A 20867-nucleotide genomic window follows, 5' to 3' on the forward strand; every position below is an offset into this window, starting at 1 on the left:
AGGGGTGCCTGGCTGGCTCAGTCAAAAGAGTATGTGACTTTTGATCTCAGGATGTGAGTTTGAGACCCACATTGTGTGTAGAGGTTACTTAAATAAATATTTAAAAATTTAAAAAGGTAAGTAACCTTGCAATAACCACCCCACTTTTGTATAATTTCTTTGCTCCTTCTCCCTTCTAGCCATGAAAGCTTTTCATTTTGTACAGCTCCTCAGAGCTTTTTTTTTTTTTTTTTATCTCCTAGCTAGAATGCTGCCCAATTTGAATCGCGTTTTGCTCAAATAAACAAAAATTTTTAAATATGCCTCAGTTTATCTTTTAACATCCTCTAGAAAAGCTTTGCTTTAGAATCCTTACAGCTGTGGGAATGCTTGTTTATCTCTTGACCACACGGAATGTTACACTGTTTCTTTTGCTGGCTTAAGTGAAAATGATTTAAGTACTATTTTACATTTCTTTGATTAAATTTTGTTTATTGATCCTATTGTTCATTTTCTTTGTGAGTGCCTGTTCACATCCTTGGCCTCTGTTGTTTGGGTGACATTTGTTTTCTTGTTAATTCGTAAGAGCTCTTTACATACAGGCGCATCTAGTTTTTAACCTGTAAGCCCCGGCTGGGAGTTCAAACCCCAGGCTAAAAGGTGGCCCTAAGGTTTTCTAACGCCACACTGCAGTTCTTTGCGCGTCTGTGAAAAACACGACCGGGCTAGAGTACAGCGGGAGGTGTGGGAGCTCCTTCGCGCAAAGCCCAGCCTGGACCCAGGAGTTCCACTTCACAGGTCCCGGGCGTCGCCCGCTCGGCGCCAACTGGCGGCCGCAGTGCGCAGGAACGGAAGCTGGGCCGCCCTTCCCCCACCTGCTTCCGGCCGCGGCTCAGTTCTCGCGCCTCCGCCTCCGCCGCGGCTCGTGGTCGTCCCGCCATGGCACTGTCGCGGGGACTACCCCGGGAGCTGGCCGACGCCGTGGCCGGGGGCCGGGTGCTGGTGGTGGGCGCGGGCGGCATCGGCTGCGAGCTCCTCAAGAACCTCGTGCTCACCGGCTTCTCCCACATCGACCTGGTGAGGGCCAGGCGTGCGCGCGGGCTGAATGGCGGGCCGTATTGCCGGGGCCGGGGGCTCGGGCTCCGGAGGTCGGGACCAGAGTTGAGGTGGCGGGGGCGGCGGCAGCAGGCCTGGAAGCCCCGGGGTCGTGGCTGCCTGCGGAGAGGGCGCTCTTCGGCGGGGTCGGAGCGGGCCTCGCTGCACGCCCGGTCCGCTCGGGACGCCAGAGAGGCCGCGGGCCGGGGTCTTCAGGGCGTCGCGCTGCGCGGCCGCCCCCAGCCTCCCTGGCAGCGCCAATTTGTGGCGGCTCTAGGCTGTGGAAGCGGCCTCGTGTCTTTACGCTTCCGAGCAGTTCCCCAGCTTTAGTGGGAGGCAGGAGATGATTGTTTGAGTCTCGTGGATGTTGTGACTTCATTTCGGCGGTCTCTCTTAACTCAGAAATACTGGTCCAGAGCAGAGGGTGGCGGTAATAGGAGCCAATACATACTGAGCGCTTGTCCCGAGCCCGGCGCAGTTCTGAGCGGTTAACTTGCATTAACGCATCTAATCTTCGCTACCACCGTAAGGTTGCAAACGCCATTTTCATCCCACTTTTTTAACAGATGAGAAGGAAAGTGAGATTTAGAGGGGTTTTAGTAACTTACTTGGGTCACGAAGCAAGTGGTAGGACTCCTTTGGGGCTCGCGCTCCTCTGTGGGTACAGTTTGCGTGACTGTCAGTGTTATCTCCGTAGATACACTCACTTATGTCGTTAAAGATTTTAACTTTGGCACTCATGTACAGTGGCTGTAATTTAAAATTATTTCTATTAAACTTTTTAATGTTAGGAATTTGGATGTGAGTTTAAATTGTCTTAAGGTGTAGTGGAAGCATAGAATGGAAAAGAAAAGTAGAAGTGGCGGACTGAACTAATAAATGAGTGACTGGAGGGAAAAGAATTTACACGTTTTTCTTTGGCTGTTAAAAGGTTAGTCTTCCCATCCAGTTCTGTACTGCAGATCCAGATAGGATTGTGCCTTAGGTGGTAACTACTAGTGCATGTTTAAAAGAACCGTTTTTGTAATAGACAAGACAGTGGATTGGGCACCTGAAAAATAAATGCTGATTCTTTTTTATTTGATTTAATTTTTGTAATAAATGTGTAAAGTACAAATAGAAAATGTTTAGGTGGTTATATAATGATTTCCAGAAATTATAACCAAAACTGTTAAGATGTTTCACAATTAGAACGTTTGAGATTACTCTTCATATAAATTTATTGAAATGGAATGAAAATCTTTAGTCATTCTTTTATGTTTATTTTTAAGCAGCAATTAGATAAAACTTAAAATGTGACACTTTTTTAACCTCGTGTAGACATTTCCTTTAACAGCCCTTAGGTAATAATAATTGTAAATGGAGTTGTGTGTAGATGAAGACTTGAACTAAAGCAGCAAAAATTCAGTAACTCTGCAAAGTATCATTTAAGAAAAACAAGTCACAGTTAAATCTAATATATTGGATTTGAAGGAGTAATTAATTAGATTGGTAGATAAATGAATTATATATGTATTTTCAATAGACACATACACTTCTATGCCATTTAGGGAATTTCCAAACGTACTTGCCTGGATGATTAAACAAAAAAAAATGCATCTTTTCTAGAATATTTTTGAGAAAGTTATCTGAAATTAAATCCTGAGTTTTTAAAAATATGTGTTAAATTATTTTTATCAGTTTAATATTAATTTTGGTGTTACTGGTTGAAAATGAAAACCGTTTTCTCTGCTAATGTAACAAATAGCAAATGTTTTGGGTTATGGATGCTGAGGATAGTGATGTCGCACAGACATACCAGAAAGTGTGTGATTTATCTGGGGTTTATGCACTTGTAGATTGATCTGGATACTATCGATGTCAGCAACCTCAACAGGCAGTTTTTGTTTCAAAAGAAACATGTTGGAAGATCAAAGGCCCAGGTAACTTTATTTTTCTTATACTATTTCTGTTTATTCATTAATATTTCTGCACTTTGGTGGACCTTCTCTTTATGATATCAGATTAACTGGGACTCTTCAGTAGGAGGGAGAATATGGGGGAAGCCACCACTTTTTACTTGAGAGATTGTGAAGAATAAAGATGTAAAGGATTAAAGACTACATGCTCCTGTTTTGGTATGCTGAGGAAATAGATGTGCGCTACTCAATCCTGTAAATGGTGTCCCCTTCATATTTAAATTTCTGATGTGTTTGCTTAGGATGAGCGTTGTTGTGTTTCTTAGAGGTTGACTACTGTATCTGAGGGCAAGAGAAGCTACAGCCTCTGCTCTTGTTGCTCTTTTTCTAAAAGGGTGGCTTTCCCGGAGATTGTAGCCACCTTGATCTTTTCTTTAGTTCCTTGAATGTTCCATCTTGATTCAGGGTCTTAAAACATCTTTTTACTTTGGTCTCCCAACCTTTTTGGCAAACTCCCACTCTTCTCCTTTTTAGTTTTCAAATTTTGGCTTTCTTCTCTAGGGACACACTCTGAATAAACCTCGTAGACTAAGTCGGACCTTCCTCTCATAACAAGTTCTATTTTTTCTTTTCTTTCTCTTTAAAATTTTTTTACTTATTTAAGTAATCTCTACACCCAACGTGGGGCTCAAACTCACAACCCTGAGATCAAGAGTAGCATGCCCCTATAGCTTGTACTTTTTCTGTGTATCATTTATATTAGTTTGTAGTTCTGTTTATCTATATCGATTAATGTCACTTGGCTTACCAAGTGCTTCGTGCAGATCCTGGTGCATAGAAGAACTCAGTAAGTGTTGAACGAATGAATGAATTACACTTAGTTACTGCTTTTTCTATTTTTGTTGAAGCTTGCCATTCATGTAGAGGTCTACAAGGGAAGGGGCCAGCTCTCCTGTTATTTTATAAATATGTGTATAGTTTAACCTTAGTGAAATTTTGTCACATTTTTATATTTCTTTAGTTTTTAATATAAATAGGATGTGTATAAGTAGGTGAAACGGCAGTGTTGTGTGCCATAAATAAACTTGAAGGGAACTTACAGAGGGAAATGTTGTAGCTATTTAGTAAATTAGTAATTTGGTGTTGTTTGTTTTTCCAGGTTGCCAAAGAAAGTGTACTGCAGTTTTACCCAAAAGCTAATATCATAGCCTACCATGACAGCATCATGAAGTATGTTCTGATTATTATGTTGCAAAATTGTGTTTGTTGTGAATTAAACTTTGAAAGCATTAGGTATTTTTATTAGTCAGATACAGGAGTTTGAAGTCATTCTGCTTTTTAAAAATGATTTTTCTATCCTAACTGTAGAGAACAAACTGATGGTTACCAGAGGGTAGGTTGGTGGGGGATGGGTAAAATATGTGATGAGATTAAGGAGGGCACTTATGATGAACACCAGGTGTTGTATATAAGTGTTGAATCACTAAATAACTATTATATTGTATGTTAACTAACTGAAATTTAAATAAAAACTTAGAAAAGAAAAAATGATTTTTCTACAAAAATTAAAATGTGGTAGCTTGTGCCCACATAATAAGTTGAGTTTTATTAACAGTTTATGTATATGGTTTAAATGAGTTAGATAAGAGGTAAGATATTTTAATACTTTAAGTAAGTTATTTGGAAACTTATAAAGTGCCTTATATTTTTGTTTTAAAGATAAACTATGAAAAATCCTTGTATGTGATGATTCAGACTTCTAAATATATTGCTCTTCTGATTGATTTCAGCTGTGGTCTTTTTCAGTTTAAAAGGTTCCTTCCCAAAATAATTTGTTTATTTGGACTGTGACTTCTGTAATATAACACTAGGAATTGTGACGGGGCCATAGTTTTCAAAGTACATAAACATGCTCTGATCTCAGTAAAGATACAGTAAATATGTAATTTTGGAAGTGTTAGAACAAAGGAACCCTGGGTCTAAATTATCCTTTATAGTTGTTGTCTAACTTACAAGTACATGGCATTAGAAACAATGACTTCTTGTTTGAGTCTGGAATTAGAGAAAGTCTTATACTTTCTCAGGAAATTTGTATGTCCAGTTTTTTTTATTTCTGGATGTTTGCTCTGCAAATCTTCCTATAGCTCTATAACCCCCTTACCAACTGTGTTGCTTTCCTAGTGCTGCTAAAAGCGGGGACCCTAGAGGCCTGAACCCTGCCTGATCCTGACCATGTGAGGTGAAGCCAGAGGCCAGGCAGATCCTGGGAATGTGTTCTTTGTATGTTCCCAGGCTGCCCAGAGAAGGCCTGGTGGGACTGGTGAAGTCATGCCATCTTTCTGCCAGTTTGAGATCCTGCTCTTGGGCTCTAGATTGCTGACCAAAAAGGATATCTAGTCACAGGGATTAAGGGGAAATTATTTCTTTGAAATCTGCCATGGTGTTTCGAGAAAGTCAAGCCTATAATATGATACCCCTAATACCAATTATTTTTGTACTGTTACGCTAGTATGCTCTTTAGGACCGTGTATTCTGCTGTGAAGATCAGGTGTAAGGTCAGTCATTTTGGTGACTTTTGTTTTGTTTTGTTTTGTTTTGTAGCCCTGACTATAATGTGGAATTTTTTCGGCAATTTATATTGGTTATGAATGCTTTAGATAACAGAGGTGAGATTATTTTAATACATTTAATTTCTAAGTGTTTCCCTTCCCCCGTAACAAGACTGTTTAAAGTATTTCCTAATGAGTTACATCTAGAGGTTAGGTTTAAAATTTGCCAGTTGATTGTAATTTTAACTAGAACTGGTTTCAGGCAGGAATTTAGCTATCATATACTCCTCTGTTCTACCAAAACGTGAATATAGAAGTTGTTAAAATCTCTAAAGGGGGTGACTACATATGGTATGTGGGTGTGTGCTTGTTTCAGAGTATCCCATCACTTAAGCACAGTGTGACTTCCTTCATTTACTTGGAGATCTAAGAAATATCAGTGCCTGTGTCTCACATCTCATCTCGTCTCAAGACCAGTTAAGTCAGACTCTCTGAATGGCACCTGAACATCATATTTTTTCAGAATTTCCCACACGATTCTTAAGTGCGATCAGGGCTGTAAACCACTGTTTTAAGAATAGGGCAAGAGGATATCAAAGTTAGTATAGATGCCATGGATCTTGAATTATTTTAGGTATAGGCGGTGCTGGAAGATAACAGACCGGATTCTATTTAGATGTACACATTTTAGACCATTTAAGCTTTCCACAGTAGGGGGTAATGTTTCTTATAATCAAGTGTTGTATAGCCAGTCATTGTTCTACATGTAAAACAACATTTGTGGAGTGGCTTGTAACCATTTTGATGCAGAAATACCAAAGAAAAAACACAAAGTAGCATGAGGAAGGGTTTTTTTAAAAGATTTATTTATTTGAGAGAGAGAGAGTGCATGCGTGAGTGAGAGGGGAGGGCAGAGAGAGAGAGATAGTCAAGCTGACCTTGTGCTGAGCATGGAGCCCGACACAGCCTAATCCCATGACCCTGAGGTCATCATCTGACCGAAATCAAGATTCGGGTACTCAACCGGCTAAGCCACCCAGGCATCCCAGAATGACTTTTTAATTAACTAGACTTGTCTTTATTCCCCTTGCCTTAGACTGCCAAGTTGATATTCCACATTCTCCATTCACTTCATGTGGTACCTGATAATTTTATTAGAATGATAGTGAGGACTCAGAATACATTGAAAGTGTTTTAGCCAAGATTAATAGAGTGTAAGCACAGCAACAGAAGAGAAAGGTGACACTTTAGAAAAATTACTTATAAGGGTAAATTTGTGATATAAATTCCTTATGTTTGGCACTTCGCTAGTGAATGTCTCTTAAGTGTAACAGTTTTATTACTCTGGTCATAGCTATAAGAAAATTGCATAAAAATTTTTAAAAAACAGTTTGGGTAAATGTTATCCTAATTAAAAGTAACTGATTTTTTTCTTCCCCGTAAACTCCTGCTGACTAGTATTTTTCTTCCAGCTGCCCGCAACCACGTTAATAGGATGTGTCTGGCAGCTGATGTTCCTCTTATTGAGAGTGGAACTGCTGGTTACCTTGGGCAAGTAACTACCATCAAAAAGGTAAAGTAAGTTTTTTTACTTCGCAAATATTTATTTGGGACCTTAAGGAGGGGAGAAGTAAACTTTGGGTTTATGTGATGTGGGCTGGTCAGCATCCAAGATGTAGGGATTTTTGTGCTCTGATAAAACTTAGATACTGTAAAGGTAATACAAAGAATATAGGCAGAGTTTTTTTTTTAGCTCTGTGCTACTTTGCTTCTGTAGCTTATATATTAAAATTATTAGACTGATAAGCATAATGACATTGCCTTTTAAAATTCTTTGTAGCTATGAAACTACATGTTATGCGATAGTTGATATATGATGAAACAGCCTCCTGCAATGTTACTTTTTTTCTGAAGTTGGACTTAATAGATTTGAAGAGTACTTTGAAAATTTTTCGTGTATTTGTGAAGTATTTCAAACGTTTAGAGAAAACTAGAAAACAATAGAGCAAGTAAATGCCTGTGGACTCATAACCCAGTTTATAAAATTCAGCATTGTGATCTTTTTTCTTTTAGTTCTTTTAGGAAATTAAACATAGATACATTTGAAGAGTCATTTTCTTGGTTTTGAAACCAAAAGTCGAATTACACTCCACTTAAAATGTGCTACTTTTGTCCATTATTTGGCTGTTTACCCATGTTGGAAATTGTGGCTCTTCTTCTTTGTTTTAGCTGATAAATGCTACTCTTGGAAGCTTATTTAGTATCCTTTTGCAAAGACTGTTGTAAATATCAATGTGTATTAAATTTAGTTAAATCAGTGGAGTCCTTCAGAGTCTCTTCATAGGTCACAGCAGTAGTTCTCTTTTCCACTGTGATTTGAGGGATGACTGCTTGTCATATGGCTGCCCCCAGGAAGGTTTATTGAAATGACACCAGAAATGATATTATGGAGAAAATCCTGGATCTGCTGCCATTTATATTAAAACGATGTTTGCAGGTTTTGGTACTTTGAACCATTATTAGAAAGACATTGCTCGTTAACCTGATCCTAAGGTACTGGTTTGTATTAAGACTGAGTTTGATAATTGCCGAAATGAGGAATGTTCATTCGATGGTTTTGAAAAATTGTCTTAGGTGCCATAGACTTCTCTCAAGGATTCCTTACATTGCAAATTAAAAATATAACCCTAGCTCAACAAAACGAAGAGTATTTTGTTTGGTAATGTCTAGGATTTTTCTGTGTATCTAGGTGGTTCTTGAAAATAATAATTACTTGGAGTTTTCTTAATTTTTAGGAGATTATAAGGTAAAGCTGTGAATAATACTTAAATACTTGAGGTCCACACCTTTGAGAGATAGTTGGTTAGAAAGCTGGTGTTTGTCTTTCTAGTGGTTTTTCTTTTGTTTAGTGTGATTGAGGTAAACTTATGTTTGATATTCAGGTGCATTGTGGTGTTTTGTTTTGTTTTTGGCTTGTTGTAAGTGTTTACTGGGCCAGGAGTCCGAGGAATGGGCTTAGACTTAGTTGTGACCGTGATTGATTCAGTTCATATTTGTTACAATTCCTCGTTTGTAAAGTAAGGATTTTGGAGTCCCTGATATTGTCAAATTTCTTTGACAGTATAAAACCCAGTTAGAATGTAGATGAATGAATGTTTATGATGATACTACTTTGTAAATGTTGAGAAACCACCATCATGGGGTAAATACTTTTCTCCTATTCTGATTTTGCAGGGTGTAACTGAGTGTTATGAATGTCATCCCAAACCTACCCAGAGAACTTTTCCTGGCTGTACAATTCGTAACACACCTTCTGAACCTATTCATTGCATCGTTTGGGCAAAGTATTTGTTCAAGTAAGAGTATACATATTTCTGGGTGTATTTTCAGTACGGACAATGGGAAATGGGGTCATTTTTATTTATATATCTTGGAGAGATTGTACTTATGAGGAATATTCTTTTAAATATGGCAGAGATGCTCCAGTAACTTTCTTGTGATATTTCTTGATGCTAAATTCAGCCAACATTTCATGCATTTCTGTTATATACCATGGACTATTTAGGAAGCTTGATTTTGGAGACAGACATAGAACTAATTGAATACAAATCTGTGTATTTGGAATTAAAAAAAACATACTTAGAAGTAATTCATTGGTTAAAAAAGAAATAATGGAAGTTAAAAGTACTTTGTAATGATAATGAAAATACTGTGCGTGAAACTTGGATGCATTGAATGTGGCAGCTGGAAGAAAAGTTCTAGGCTTACACACACGAAGAAAGATGAACGCTAATGAGCTAAGGACCCAAATTAAGTTCGAAAAAGGATAAACTCCAAGGAAATTAGTGAGAAGGATGTAATTGAAATAAGAAGAAAAAATACTTTGAGTTCAGTCATGAAAAGGAGAGATAAATAACTAAATGGGGAATGTAATCTCAGCACAGATTTAAATGATAGTAAAGAACAGAAGGATGGTAATAAAAAGACCATGCCTGTAAACAGAAATTTTTAATGATCTGGGTAAATTCTTTTTTTATTATTATTTTTTATTTTAGAGAGCTAGCACAGAGGGGAGGGGCACAGGGAAAGGGGGAGAATCTCAAGCAGACTTCATGCTGAGTGTGGAGCCAGATGAGTGTGGAGCCAGATAAGGGTCTCGATCTCATGACTCATGAAATCAGGACCTGAACTGAATGAAACCCAAGAGTCAGATCCTTAACTGACTGTGCCACCTGGGCGCTTCTGGATACATTCATTGAAAAAAACTTAGGGGAAAAAAACTCAAAAAGAAATCAAAAGCCTGAACAGTACTATACCTTAGGGGAATTAGTAAGTGGTTTGAATTCTGAATAATGCATCAAACCTGTGTGAATTTACTGGTGATTTCCACTGAATTTGAAAGTACAATATCATTATGTCAAGTAAATTGTCCTGGAGGCATTTTTTAAAAACTTGAATACTTGTTAGTTTGCATTATGGGGCTATCATGTCTTTGATAACAAAACCACTTAAGGCCATTATGGAATAAAAGGAGAATTTCAAGACTTTTTTTTTAGATTGATTTATTTGAGAGAGAGCACATGCATGCTCAGCCGTGTGAGAGCATGGGGGAGGGGCAGAGGGAGAGTAGCAGATTCTCCATGGTGTGCAGTGGTAGGCGGAGCCTGACGTGGGGCTCAGTCTCATGACTCTGAGATTACGACCCTGAGCTGAAATCAAGAGTTGGACGCTTAACTGACTGAGCCATGCAGGCACCCCTCATGACAAAAAAAAAAAAAATTTTAAGAATGTATGTATTCATTTGAGACAGAGAGACACAGCATGAGCACGGGGTAAGGGGGAGACAGAGGGAGAGGGAGAAGCAGACTCCCCACTGAGCTAGGAGCCCTACGTGGGGCTCGATCCCAGACCTGGAGATCATGACCCAAACCGAAGGCAGACATTTAACCATCTGAGCCATCCAGGCGCCCCCATGACAAAAATTCTTAATAAAATAACATTTTATTAACCTGGTAAAACCTTTTACAAACCTACAGCTAACATTGGTTTTCTTTATTTTTTTATTAAGTTATAATGTATATGCACTCAGAAAAGTATACATATAATGGTATAACAATGAAATTCATAAAAAAATATACTTTGTAAGCATTATTTGGCAAACATTTTTCTTTTTAACAGATTTCACTTTTTAGAACAGTTTCATATTTACAGAAATACTGAAGATATTACAGTTCCCGCCCAGTTTGCTCTGTTAACATCGTTCGTTAGTATGAGACATATGTAGTAACTAATGAACCACTATTAAAACCTTGTTTATTAACTGAAGTCCATAGTTTATTCAGAGAGTCCTTTGTTTTTATTCAATGTCCCTTTTCTGTTCTGTGATACCACATTACCATTGGTTGTCATGTCTCTTTAGGCCTCCTTTGGCTCTGATAGTTTCTCAGACTTTCCTCCTTTTTGATGACCTGATAATTTTGAGGAGTGCTGGTCAGGTATTTTGTAGGATGCCCTGTGGGAAATTTTTTTTCATGTTAACACTGTCATTATGAGCTATTGGGAGGGAAATCACAGAGGTCGGTAAATTGGCATTTTCATCACATCATATGAAGAGTAAATATGTTATTGACATGCTTTGTAACTGTTAATGTTGGATCACGTAACTAAGGTAGTTTGTCAGGTTTCTCCACTATAAAGTTACTCTCCCCACCCCTCGCTTCTATATTGTACCATGCACTTTGGAGGGAAGTCACTGTGTGCAGCCCACACCTAAGGAATGGGAGCTGTGTTGTTTCCTTGAGGGCAGAGTATCTACATAAATTAGAGTTCTTCTGTCTAGAAGGTTTGCCTTTTCTCACTCATCTGTTGGTTTATTCACCGTTTATATCAGTAGGCATTCATATTGAATATATTTTATACTTCGGGTTAAGTCCAGTAGTATATTTTTTGCTTAAATTGTTCTAGCTTTGGCCACTGGGAGCTCTTCTGTTAGCTCTCTGCTCTTAGACACACTGCCATCAATGTGGGTGGGGGTGTTTTGGGGAGCAGTTCCTTGCGTTTTGGTACTAGATGTTCCAGGCTCATTATGTTATTTCCTGCCGTAGAATCAGACCTTTCTCCGTGGAGCCCTGGTTCCTTTTATTGAAGAATGGCATTAGAAACCAAGATCTGAATGTTTGGCATGCTGTTAGGTGTTGTATCTTTTAGGCCCTCTTAGCCAACAGAGCAAAAAATATATCTATGCTAATCTTTATATATACACAAATTTATAAACACATCTGTGTATTAAGCTAAACATGAATTCATGCTGGTGTCTGCAGCTCTAATCCATTACTACAGCTAGCTTCCTCCCCTTATCTATCTGTACAGTCCTACTCCCAACAGTTAGAGACTTCTATTTGCCATCCATATACTTAATACAAGCATTATTTTTAAAATTTTTTTAAAAGATTCCTTAATTTATTTGAAAGAGAGCGTGCACACGAATGGAGGGGAGGGGCAGAGGAAGGAGGAGACCCCCGCTGAGCCTGACGCAGGGCTTGATTCCAGGACCCCGAGATCACGACCCAAGCCGAAGGCAGATGTCCAATCGAATGAGCCACCCAGACGGAGCATTATTTTTAATGACAAAAGTTATAAATCATCCCCTTTGGAATCAGAGCTGGCATGAGGATGCCCATTGTTGCTGCTTCTACTTGGTGTTGTAATGAAGTGGTAGCCTGCACAATAAGACAAAAAGGAAATACAGGAGAAGAGTTGAGAAAAGAAGAAACAAAACTGTTGTTTGCATACAATATAGTTACCTGCATAAAAAGCTCCAGAGACTCTAGAGACAAATTATTAGAAATAATAACAGTTTAGCAGCATGGCCAACTAAAAGATTGCATTTCTATATGCAGCATCACACAGTTAGGAAGTGTAAAAATAGATAACTCACTTATAAAATCATGTAATTAAATAACTATAAAGCATCAAAAAACATGAAGTACTTGATATCTCAGGTACTTATAAATCTTGATCTTGATTTATAAGACCCAGTATGGAAAATTATAGTAACCATTGGAACATAAAAAGGATAAAATAAGAGGAAAGAATGTGTTTGTGGATTGAAAGTCTTAAAATTGTGTATGTGTCGTTTGTCTTCAAGTTGATCTGTAGATTCAAATGCAGTTCCAATTAAAATCTCATCAGGGTTTGTGCTGGAACTTGTTCAGCTGATGATAAAATTTATAGAATAAGGCCTAAACATTCCTGGAAAAGAGTAGGTTGAGGTGACGTGTGCTAGTAGATGTCAAGGTTTAATATAAGCTAAAAGTAACTTACAGTGTGTTGCTGGTACAGAGATAGAAAAACAGGGGCGCCTGGGTGGCATAGCGGTTAAGCGTCTGCCTTCGGCTCAGGGCGTGATCCCGGTGTTGTGGGATCGAGCCCCACATCAGGCTCCTCTGCTGTGAGCCTGCTTCTTCCTCTCCCACTCCCCCTGCTTGTGTTCCCTCTCTCTCTGGCTGTCTCTGTCTCTGTCGAATAAATAAATAAAATCTTTAAAAAAAAAAAAAAAAGAAAAGAAAAACAAACCATTGGGTCAATGCAGAGCTCATGACCAAGGTTGCATAAGAGATGCCAGATAAAAAAGGGGATTAAATAAAAGGTAGGACAATTCATTATCAATGTGGAAGAAACTTATATTCTCTACTTTAAATAATATATAAAAATTAAGTCCAGATGGACTGAATATTTAGATGTCAACAGAAAAAACCTTTCTAATATAGGGAAAATCTTTAGGGAACAATAGCACAAAGTGCTAACCATAAAAGAAAGGGTTGATTCATTCAAATTAAATATCTCTTGCCAAAAGACATTGCGTATGAGAAAATATTTGCAACATAAGTCAACTAAAAATTCTGATCTTAGAATATATTCCTGTAATCAAGAAATAGACAACCTGACAAAATAACATGAACAGGCATTTTTTCACTTAGAGGGAAACCCACATAGGCAATAAGCAAATGAAGATATGTTTAACTTCATGACTAACATGGAAAATTAAGAATAAAATCACAAGATAACTATTTTATACTCAGTAGTTTGGCAAAATGTTAAGTCTGGAGAAGTGGTGAATAGGTAGGAACTCTTACATGCTGTTGTGGGGGTGAAAATTGGTACAGTGACTTGGGAAACAAGTGGGCATTTTCTTGTAAAGTATATCAGGGGTTTTGAGAAGCTTTGAGATGATAGCTTTTCATTTTTTTTTTTTTAACTGCAAAGTATTCCTTTGAAAAGATAGCTTTCTTGTAAGTCTAGTATTGAGGAAAGGTGGAATATTATATTCTTGTAAGTGTTATTAAATAGTTTTTAGGATAACTGGATTAACAGAAGAGAATTCTTGGTTAATATATTGTTTCCGAAGGCGTTTTAGTAGTAAAGAGATATACTACCCTGAAAAAATAGTCTTACTCACTGCTTATTCTTACACCTAGATCGGTGCCCAGCATGTAGCAGAAGTGTAATAATGTTTAGATAGCTGCAGGTGTACTTCACAATTATTCTGGCATTAGAATGTTACCCAAGTAAAATGTAAAAGCTGCTCACCTGTGTCTTGAAAGATTTTAACGTAGGAGTTTGCAGAGCCTAGATGATAGGAATAAATACAGGTCTACTAAAATTTAGCCTGCCAATTGTTTATTCCTCATTCCTCCCAAAGATTTGGAAGATTCCAGGTTAGTTGTTTTGAGGGGAAGTAGGAAAAGTAAACGTTTGTTCAGAATATTTTGTTGAACATAAATACTTACTGCTCTTATTGTAGCCAGTTGTTTGGGGAAGAAGATGCTGATCAAGAAGTATCCCCTGACAGAGCTGACCCTGAAGCTTCCTGTGAGTAGATTGGGATATGTTCTCTTATTTGATGAGGACTGCCTTTATTTTGCTAACTGAATATTGATAGCATAAGAGGAGAAAAAAATAATTGCTGTTTTGTGTTAGTATATTATGTGTTTAAGGTGGATTATTTAATCTTTAAAACAGTAGTTTAAAAAATGCGTCATCCCATTTACTGGTGAAGACAAGGTGCAGAAATTTCACAAATGTAGTAAATAGAGCAGAGAGTTGTTTCCAGATCTGATTACAGGTCCATATTTTGAACTGTTCTACATGTGGCCTTCAGAAACGGAGGTAGAAGATGCCAATGAGCATACTATTTTTCTTTCTCTTTGAACTCAGAATGTGTCATGGGCAGGTGACTTCCACGAATGACTCTTTTTTCCCCCCAAAGGTAGATGAGAGCTTAGTTCTACATTTATCATAGCTGAGAATAAAATGGTGTTTGTTTTGTAGGGGAACCAATGGAAGCTGAGGCCAGAGCCAGAGCATCTAATGAAGATGGGGACATTAAACGTATTTCCACTAAGGAATGGGCTAAATCAACTGGATATGATCCGGTTAAACTTTTTACCAAGGTTAGATTTACTTTCTTTATAATTATGGATAGTTTATTATTCTGTTTGTTTTTAAAATAGTACATGAAATATATGCTTTTTATGCCTAATGCTGTCTTAATAAGTTGATTGATGTCATCAGGATAAGCAGGTTTTGGAATTTTAAAGATTATATTTATTTATTTGAAAGAGAGTGAGTGAGTGAGAGAGCATGAGCCAGGAGGAAGGGGAGAAGCAGACTCCCCTGCTGAGCGGGGAGCCTGATATGGGGCTGGATCCCAGGACCCTGGGATCATGACCTCACCTGAAGACAGTAGCTTAACCAGCTGAGCCGTGCAGGCGTCCCTGCGCTGTAGAGTTTTAGCACTCATGCTAAATCAATATAGCATCTTCATAGGAATTAAAATAGAGACTCACTTATATACTCTTGGTTGCCTTCCCTCACTTACACTGAACTTATTGATTTTCCTTATACCTGACCTTTGGTTCTTGCTGTTTCTCATCTTCCCTTATATCCCTTTCCTGCTCAAATTTTTGGGAGTTTGACATGTACTGAATTACTCTTGTATCCCTAATCCTCTCATTCTTGGCCGAATCCCTCTTCATTAGTATATATTATTTGCCTGCTGAATATTTCTAGAGAAATCTACAAGATTGTTTTAATTGGCTCTAATTATAGTCCAGCTAGATCTTCACGTCTGTTTTTAGAAGTCTTTTTACTTCTTTTGCCTTTACTCCCTAGCAAGTTTATCATAGTAGATACTTGAAGGTTTCTCAGCTTATCTTGAACTTCCTAATACATTCCTACCATCCTTATTGAACAGATGACCTTAAGGGTTTATTAACAGGTTTGAAGCCATTGGACAAAATGGACCTATCAAGGGAAAGTCACACTTTGTGCAGACCCCCCCCCCCCAGCTATTTGAGAGAAATCTCTTTAAGTAAAGGTTAATTCTTCTACTTTTTCTTTCCACTTGTACCTTAGTCTTTTTTTATTTTTATTTTTTTTTTAGTAGGCTCCATGCTGAATGTGGGGCTTGAACTCAAAACTGAGATTGAGAGTCACATGGTCTACTGACTGAACCAGCCAGGTGCCCCCTGTACCTTTTAAAATTTTTTCTTTATCACTGTATTTTGCTAGCTCAATTGCAGTATGTTTTGGTGTGGGTCTGCTTTTGTTGATTTTGGTGGGAGTTCTCTGTGCCCCCTGGATCTGAAGATGTTTCCTTCCTCAGGGAAGTTTTCAGCTATTACTTCAAATAAATTTTCTGTCCCACTTTCTCCTCCTTCTGGGACTCCTATAATACAAATGTTAATTATGTTTGGTGGAGTCACTGAGTTCCCTAAGGCTATCCTCATTTTTGCAAATTCTTTTTTCTCTTTTGTTCAGCTTGATTACTTTCCATTACTCTGTCTTCTAGATCACTAATTCGTTCCTCTGCTTCTTCCATCCTGCTGTTCATTCCATCAAGTGTTTCTCATTTTTTGTGGTCTTTCCTGAAGATTTTCTCTGATCATTTTTTGTCATTGTCTCTTTAATGGCTTGCTGATTTTCTTTAGTAATACATTTGGATTTCTTTCTTGTTTGTTTCTTGCATATTTATTAGTGGTTTTTGCCATATGATTTGTATATAACCTCTTCTGCATATAGCAGTCTGTATTAAGTTGATGGTTGTTTAAGTTTAAACGTCTTCTTTATGCCTCTTCTCCACACCTTTTAGATACATGTTATATTTTACATCCTTTATATTTTGTGAGTTCCTTGACTGACTTTTTACAGAAATATTCATTCTTGCTGCTTTTGTGTTTCCTACTTTTTTTTTTTTTAAGATTTTATTTTATTTATTTGACAGAGACAGCCAGTGAGAGAGGGAACACAAGCAGGGGGAGTGGGAGAGGAAGAAGCAGGCTCCCAGCGGAGGAGCCTGATGTGGGGCTCGATCCCAGAATGCTGGGATCACACCCTGAGCCGAAGGCAGATGCTTAACGACTGCGCCACCCAGGCGCCCCTTCTACTTTCATACTGCCACTTTTGGTCTCTCCTTTCCACTCAAGGAAGTCACCTTTAATATTTCTTGCAGGGCTGGTTTAATGGTCATGAACTTTTTTGTTTGGGAAAATCTTTATCTCCTATTCAGAATAATAGCTTTGCCAGGTAAAGTATTCTTGGCCACAGGTTTTTCCCATTCAGCACTTGGAATATATCATGTCACTCCCTTCTGGCTTGAAAAGTTTCTGCTGAAAAATGTCCTACTAGCCTTAAGGGGTTTCCCTTGTAAGTTAATGTCTTGTTTTGTCTTGCTGCATTTAAAATTTTTTCTTTATCACCATATTTTACCAATTTAATTTTGTACCTTAGTTTTCAAACAGTATTTTCTCTCTGCCCTGCATCTTGATTTTTCCTGGCTCCTCTGTCTGCTTTCCAACATGCATATGTCCCACTGTCCTAAGCAAATAGCCTACTACTCCCTCCAGTTTACGTTTCCTCTCTTTTCCTCGGTGTAAGAGATGTTAGAGGTTGACTCTTAAACCTGTTGCATTTATTTCCTCATTATAGCCTTTTCTTTAGAAAATGGATTTTGGTTATACTTAAAATGTACTTAATTCTGTTACGGATAGTGACAGTATTTTCCAGTCTCGTGTCCACATACCTATTACCATTACAGTTTGAGCAACAGTTGGATGCCAACAGAATCTAAAGTACATCTCCAGTCTGTTCAGTAGGTAACTAAGCATCTGCTGTGTGCTGGTTACCACTCTGATAGGAGGTAAAGTGGTGAATAAGATTAAAAATAGGGACTAACATAATATAATAAAAAGACATTTAAAAAAAAATAGGGTCCCAGCTCTTTGTAGGTAATTCACACTTTAGAGGGAAAATCAAACATTGAGCAAGTAATATCAAATTCAGAGTGTTATGACATTAAGATCAGATGCATTGGAACCTTTAATACTAAGTAGGCTCAACATTGTTATTAGACCGTGTTATTAGACATTGTTATTAGACCTAGTGTGGGGGTTCAAAAGAAGCTTTCCAAAGGAAGTGACATTTTAACCCAAGACTTTAAAGAATTGGGGTGTGGATAAGAATGCTACATATACAAAGAAGGTCTCAGGTTGGAAAACTGAAATAATTCCTGTTAAAGGGGAGAGTGGAAAGAGGACTGGAAACATAAGCTGAGGCTACATCATGCAAGTCATAAGAAGGATGCTAGACCAAGGCAATGGGAATCCATTAAAAGGTGGTCTGTAGAATCGGATATAGAGGGTATGCCGTGCACCATTCTAGGACCTGATATTCCTATTGTAATCAATATGGGACAGTGCCTTCTGAAGTTGTGCAATGCTAGAATAATCTGAAGTACAACCTATCTGCATTCCCAGTAGAGGGTGGGGAAAAAGTAGATTCAATAAGACTTGGGATGTTTAGGGCACCTGGGTAGCTCAGTTGATTGTCCAACTTTTTTTTTTTAAGATTTTATTTATTTATTTGACAGAAAACAAGCAAGGGTAGCTGCTGGCCTAGGGAGAGGGAGAAGCAGGCTCCCACTGAGCAAGGAGCCCGATGCAGGGCTCGATCCCAGGACCCTGTAATAATGACCTGGGCTGAAGGCAGCCGCTTAACGAACTGAGCCCCCCGTGTGCCCCAAGTGTCCAACTCTTGATTTTGGCTCAGGCCATGATCTCAGGGTTATGAGGTTGAGCCCCACATTGGGTTCCATGCTCTGCAGGGAGTGTGCTTAAGATTACCCCCCCACTCCTGCTCGCTTGCTTTCTCTCTCCCTCTTTCTGAAATAAGTAAATAAAATCTTAAAAAAAAAAAAGACTTAGGATGTTTAAGGTGAGGAACAATTAAGAATCAGAAATGATACCTGGTTTCCTGCTGTGCAGCAGCATGAACAGGGTACCATTCTCTGGGGTGGGTAAGGTGGGAAGCAGGTGTGTTTTGTGTTGGTTAGAGGATAGAATAAGATGATAGAATCAATTTGAGATTCCTGTGGAATATTAGAGTAAGGACAAGTAATTCTAAAGGCAAGCAGAGAGGTTTAGACTGGGATTTGTAGGCCTGTGAGAAAAAAGCATGAAGTTGGCTTAGTACAGAACTCTGAGGCATCCCTAGTATTTAATAATTGGATAAAGGATGTGGAGCTTGTGCATGGAAAACTAGGCTAATTCCCCATTGCCTGGGAGGGTTTTCAGCCTAGTGCTTAAGGTCCTCTATAAAATGTGTCTAACCACATTTGTTACCCAAATCATACTGAACTCATTTCCTTGCCTATGCACCCATTTCAAATGTTACCATCTCCTTGAACTCTTTCCTTATTCCTCAGAACAAAATTCTGCTAGTACTCAAAGCTATGTGATTTTCACACTAAATTTGTATTCTAACTATTTGTGTATTTGGCTGGTTTTCCAAAGATTTAAGGATGCTTCATAAATATTGATTGAATTGAATATGTTTTGATAGAAATAGTTCTGACTTTTTGGGGTGCCTGGGTGGCTCAGTCGGTTGAGCGTCTGACTCTTGATTTTGTCTCAGGTCATGGATTGAGCCCTGTGTTGGGCATTGCACTCATCAGGGAATCTGCTTGAGATTATCTCTCTCCCTCTTCCTCTGCCCCTCCCCCCACTCACGCTCACTCTAGCTTGCTCTCTCTAAAATAAATAAAATCTTTTTTTTTTTTATAAGATTTTATATATTTGACAGAGGGAGAGACAGCCAGTGAGAGAGGGAATACAGGCAGGGGAAGTGGGAGAGGAAGAAGCAGGCTCCCAGCGGAGGAGCCTGGTGTGGGGCTCGATCCCAGGACTCTGGGATCACGCCCTTAGCCGAAGGCAGACACTTAATGACTGAGCCACCCAGGTGCCCCTAAAATAAATAAAATCTTTTTAAAACAGAAATGTTTCTGAATTTTTTTTTATTAAGCCAGTTTTAAGTTCATAGCTGATACATAAAGTAAGTGTATTAACTAAATCAACTGACAATAGAAAATACAGCTGAGGAAAAAGTAAATATACTACAATCATCTGAAATTCTACAACAGGATAGTGCCATTCATGTGACAGTGTCTCGGGCTACATATAATAATGCTAATAACATGTTTTGGTTTTGTTTTTGAGAGAAAGCATGCATTCAAGAGGGAGGAGAGAGAGAGGGAATCTTAAGCAGGCTCCAGGAGTGCCCAGCGCAGAGCTTGACTCGGCTTGATCTCATGACCCTGAGATAATGACCTGAGCTGAAATCAAGAGTCAGACACTTAACTGACTGAGCCACCCAGGCGCCCCATAACGTTTTTGAAAAAGAAATTGTTTTGGAGGCACCTGGGTGGCTCAGTTGTTAAGCATCTGCCTTTGGCTCGGGTTCGTGATCCCAGGGTCCTGGGATTGAGCCCCACGTTGGGTTCCCTGCTCAGCGGGGGCCCTGCTTCTCCCTCTGCCATTCCTCCCGCTTGTGTTCCCTCTCTCACTGTCTCTCTTTGACAAATAAATAAAATTACAGAAAAGAAGTTGTTTTGGTTTGGGGCTTTTTGGGGGGGCAGGCTATATTTCAAAGATGTTACAGGTGGTTGAATTCTGGTTTTGAGCGCTGTACTTTTAAAATGTGTGTGCTCGGGGTTCCTGGGTGGCTCAGTTTGTTAAGCATCTACCTTCAGCTCAGGTCGTGATCCCAGAGTCCTGGAATTGAGCCCAGAGTCGGGCTCCCTGCTCAATGGGGAAGTCTGCTTCTCCCTCTGCCGCTTGTCTCTGCTCATACTCTCTCTCTGTCATGCTCTGTGTCTCTCTCAGATAAATAAATAAAATCTTTAAAAAGTAAAAATGTGTATGCTTTATTGCTATACCCATGACCTTGGAGATATTGCTGACTGGTATCTCTAGGCTCAGTGATTTTATTCAATTCTTACGGAAATGGTGTA

General features: G+C 38.8%; 1 protein-coding gene across 1 annotated transcript in view; it reads left to right on the plus strand.

Annotated features, from left to right (window-relative positions):
* Positions 1 to 881: 881 nt before the first annotated feature.
* UBA2 (ubiquitin like modifier activating enzyme 2) overlaps positions 882 to 20867 on the plus strand; it is a 36780-nt gene continuing 16794 nt past the window's right edge. Inside the window, exons 1-8 of the mRNA XM_040633724.1 lie at positions 882 to 1056; positions 2913 to 2996; positions 4132 to 4202; positions 5574 to 5638; positions 6994 to 7094; positions 8756 to 8877; positions 14325 to 14392; positions 14852 to 14973. Of these exons, the coding sequence (XP_040489658.1) occupies positions 919 to 1056; positions 2913 to 2996; positions 4132 to 4202; positions 5574 to 5638; positions 6994 to 7094; positions 8756 to 8877; positions 14325 to 14392; positions 14852 to 14973 (771 nt within the window). The 5' untranslated portion in view covers positions 882 to 918. The remainder of the gene's footprint in view (positions 1057 to 2912; positions 2997 to 4131; positions 4203 to 5573; positions 5639 to 6993; positions 7095 to 8755; positions 8878 to 14324; positions 14393 to 14851; positions 14974 to 20867) is intronic.

The sequence above is a fragment of the Ursus maritimus genome, unplaced genomic scaffold, assembly GCF_017311325.1.
Source record: "Ursus maritimus isolate PB19 unplaced genomic scaffold, ASM1731132v1 scaffold_19, whole genome shotgun sequence".
In the NCBI taxonomy this organism is placed as follows: Eukaryota; Metazoa; Chordata; class Mammalia; order Carnivora; family Ursidae; genus Ursus; species Ursus maritimus.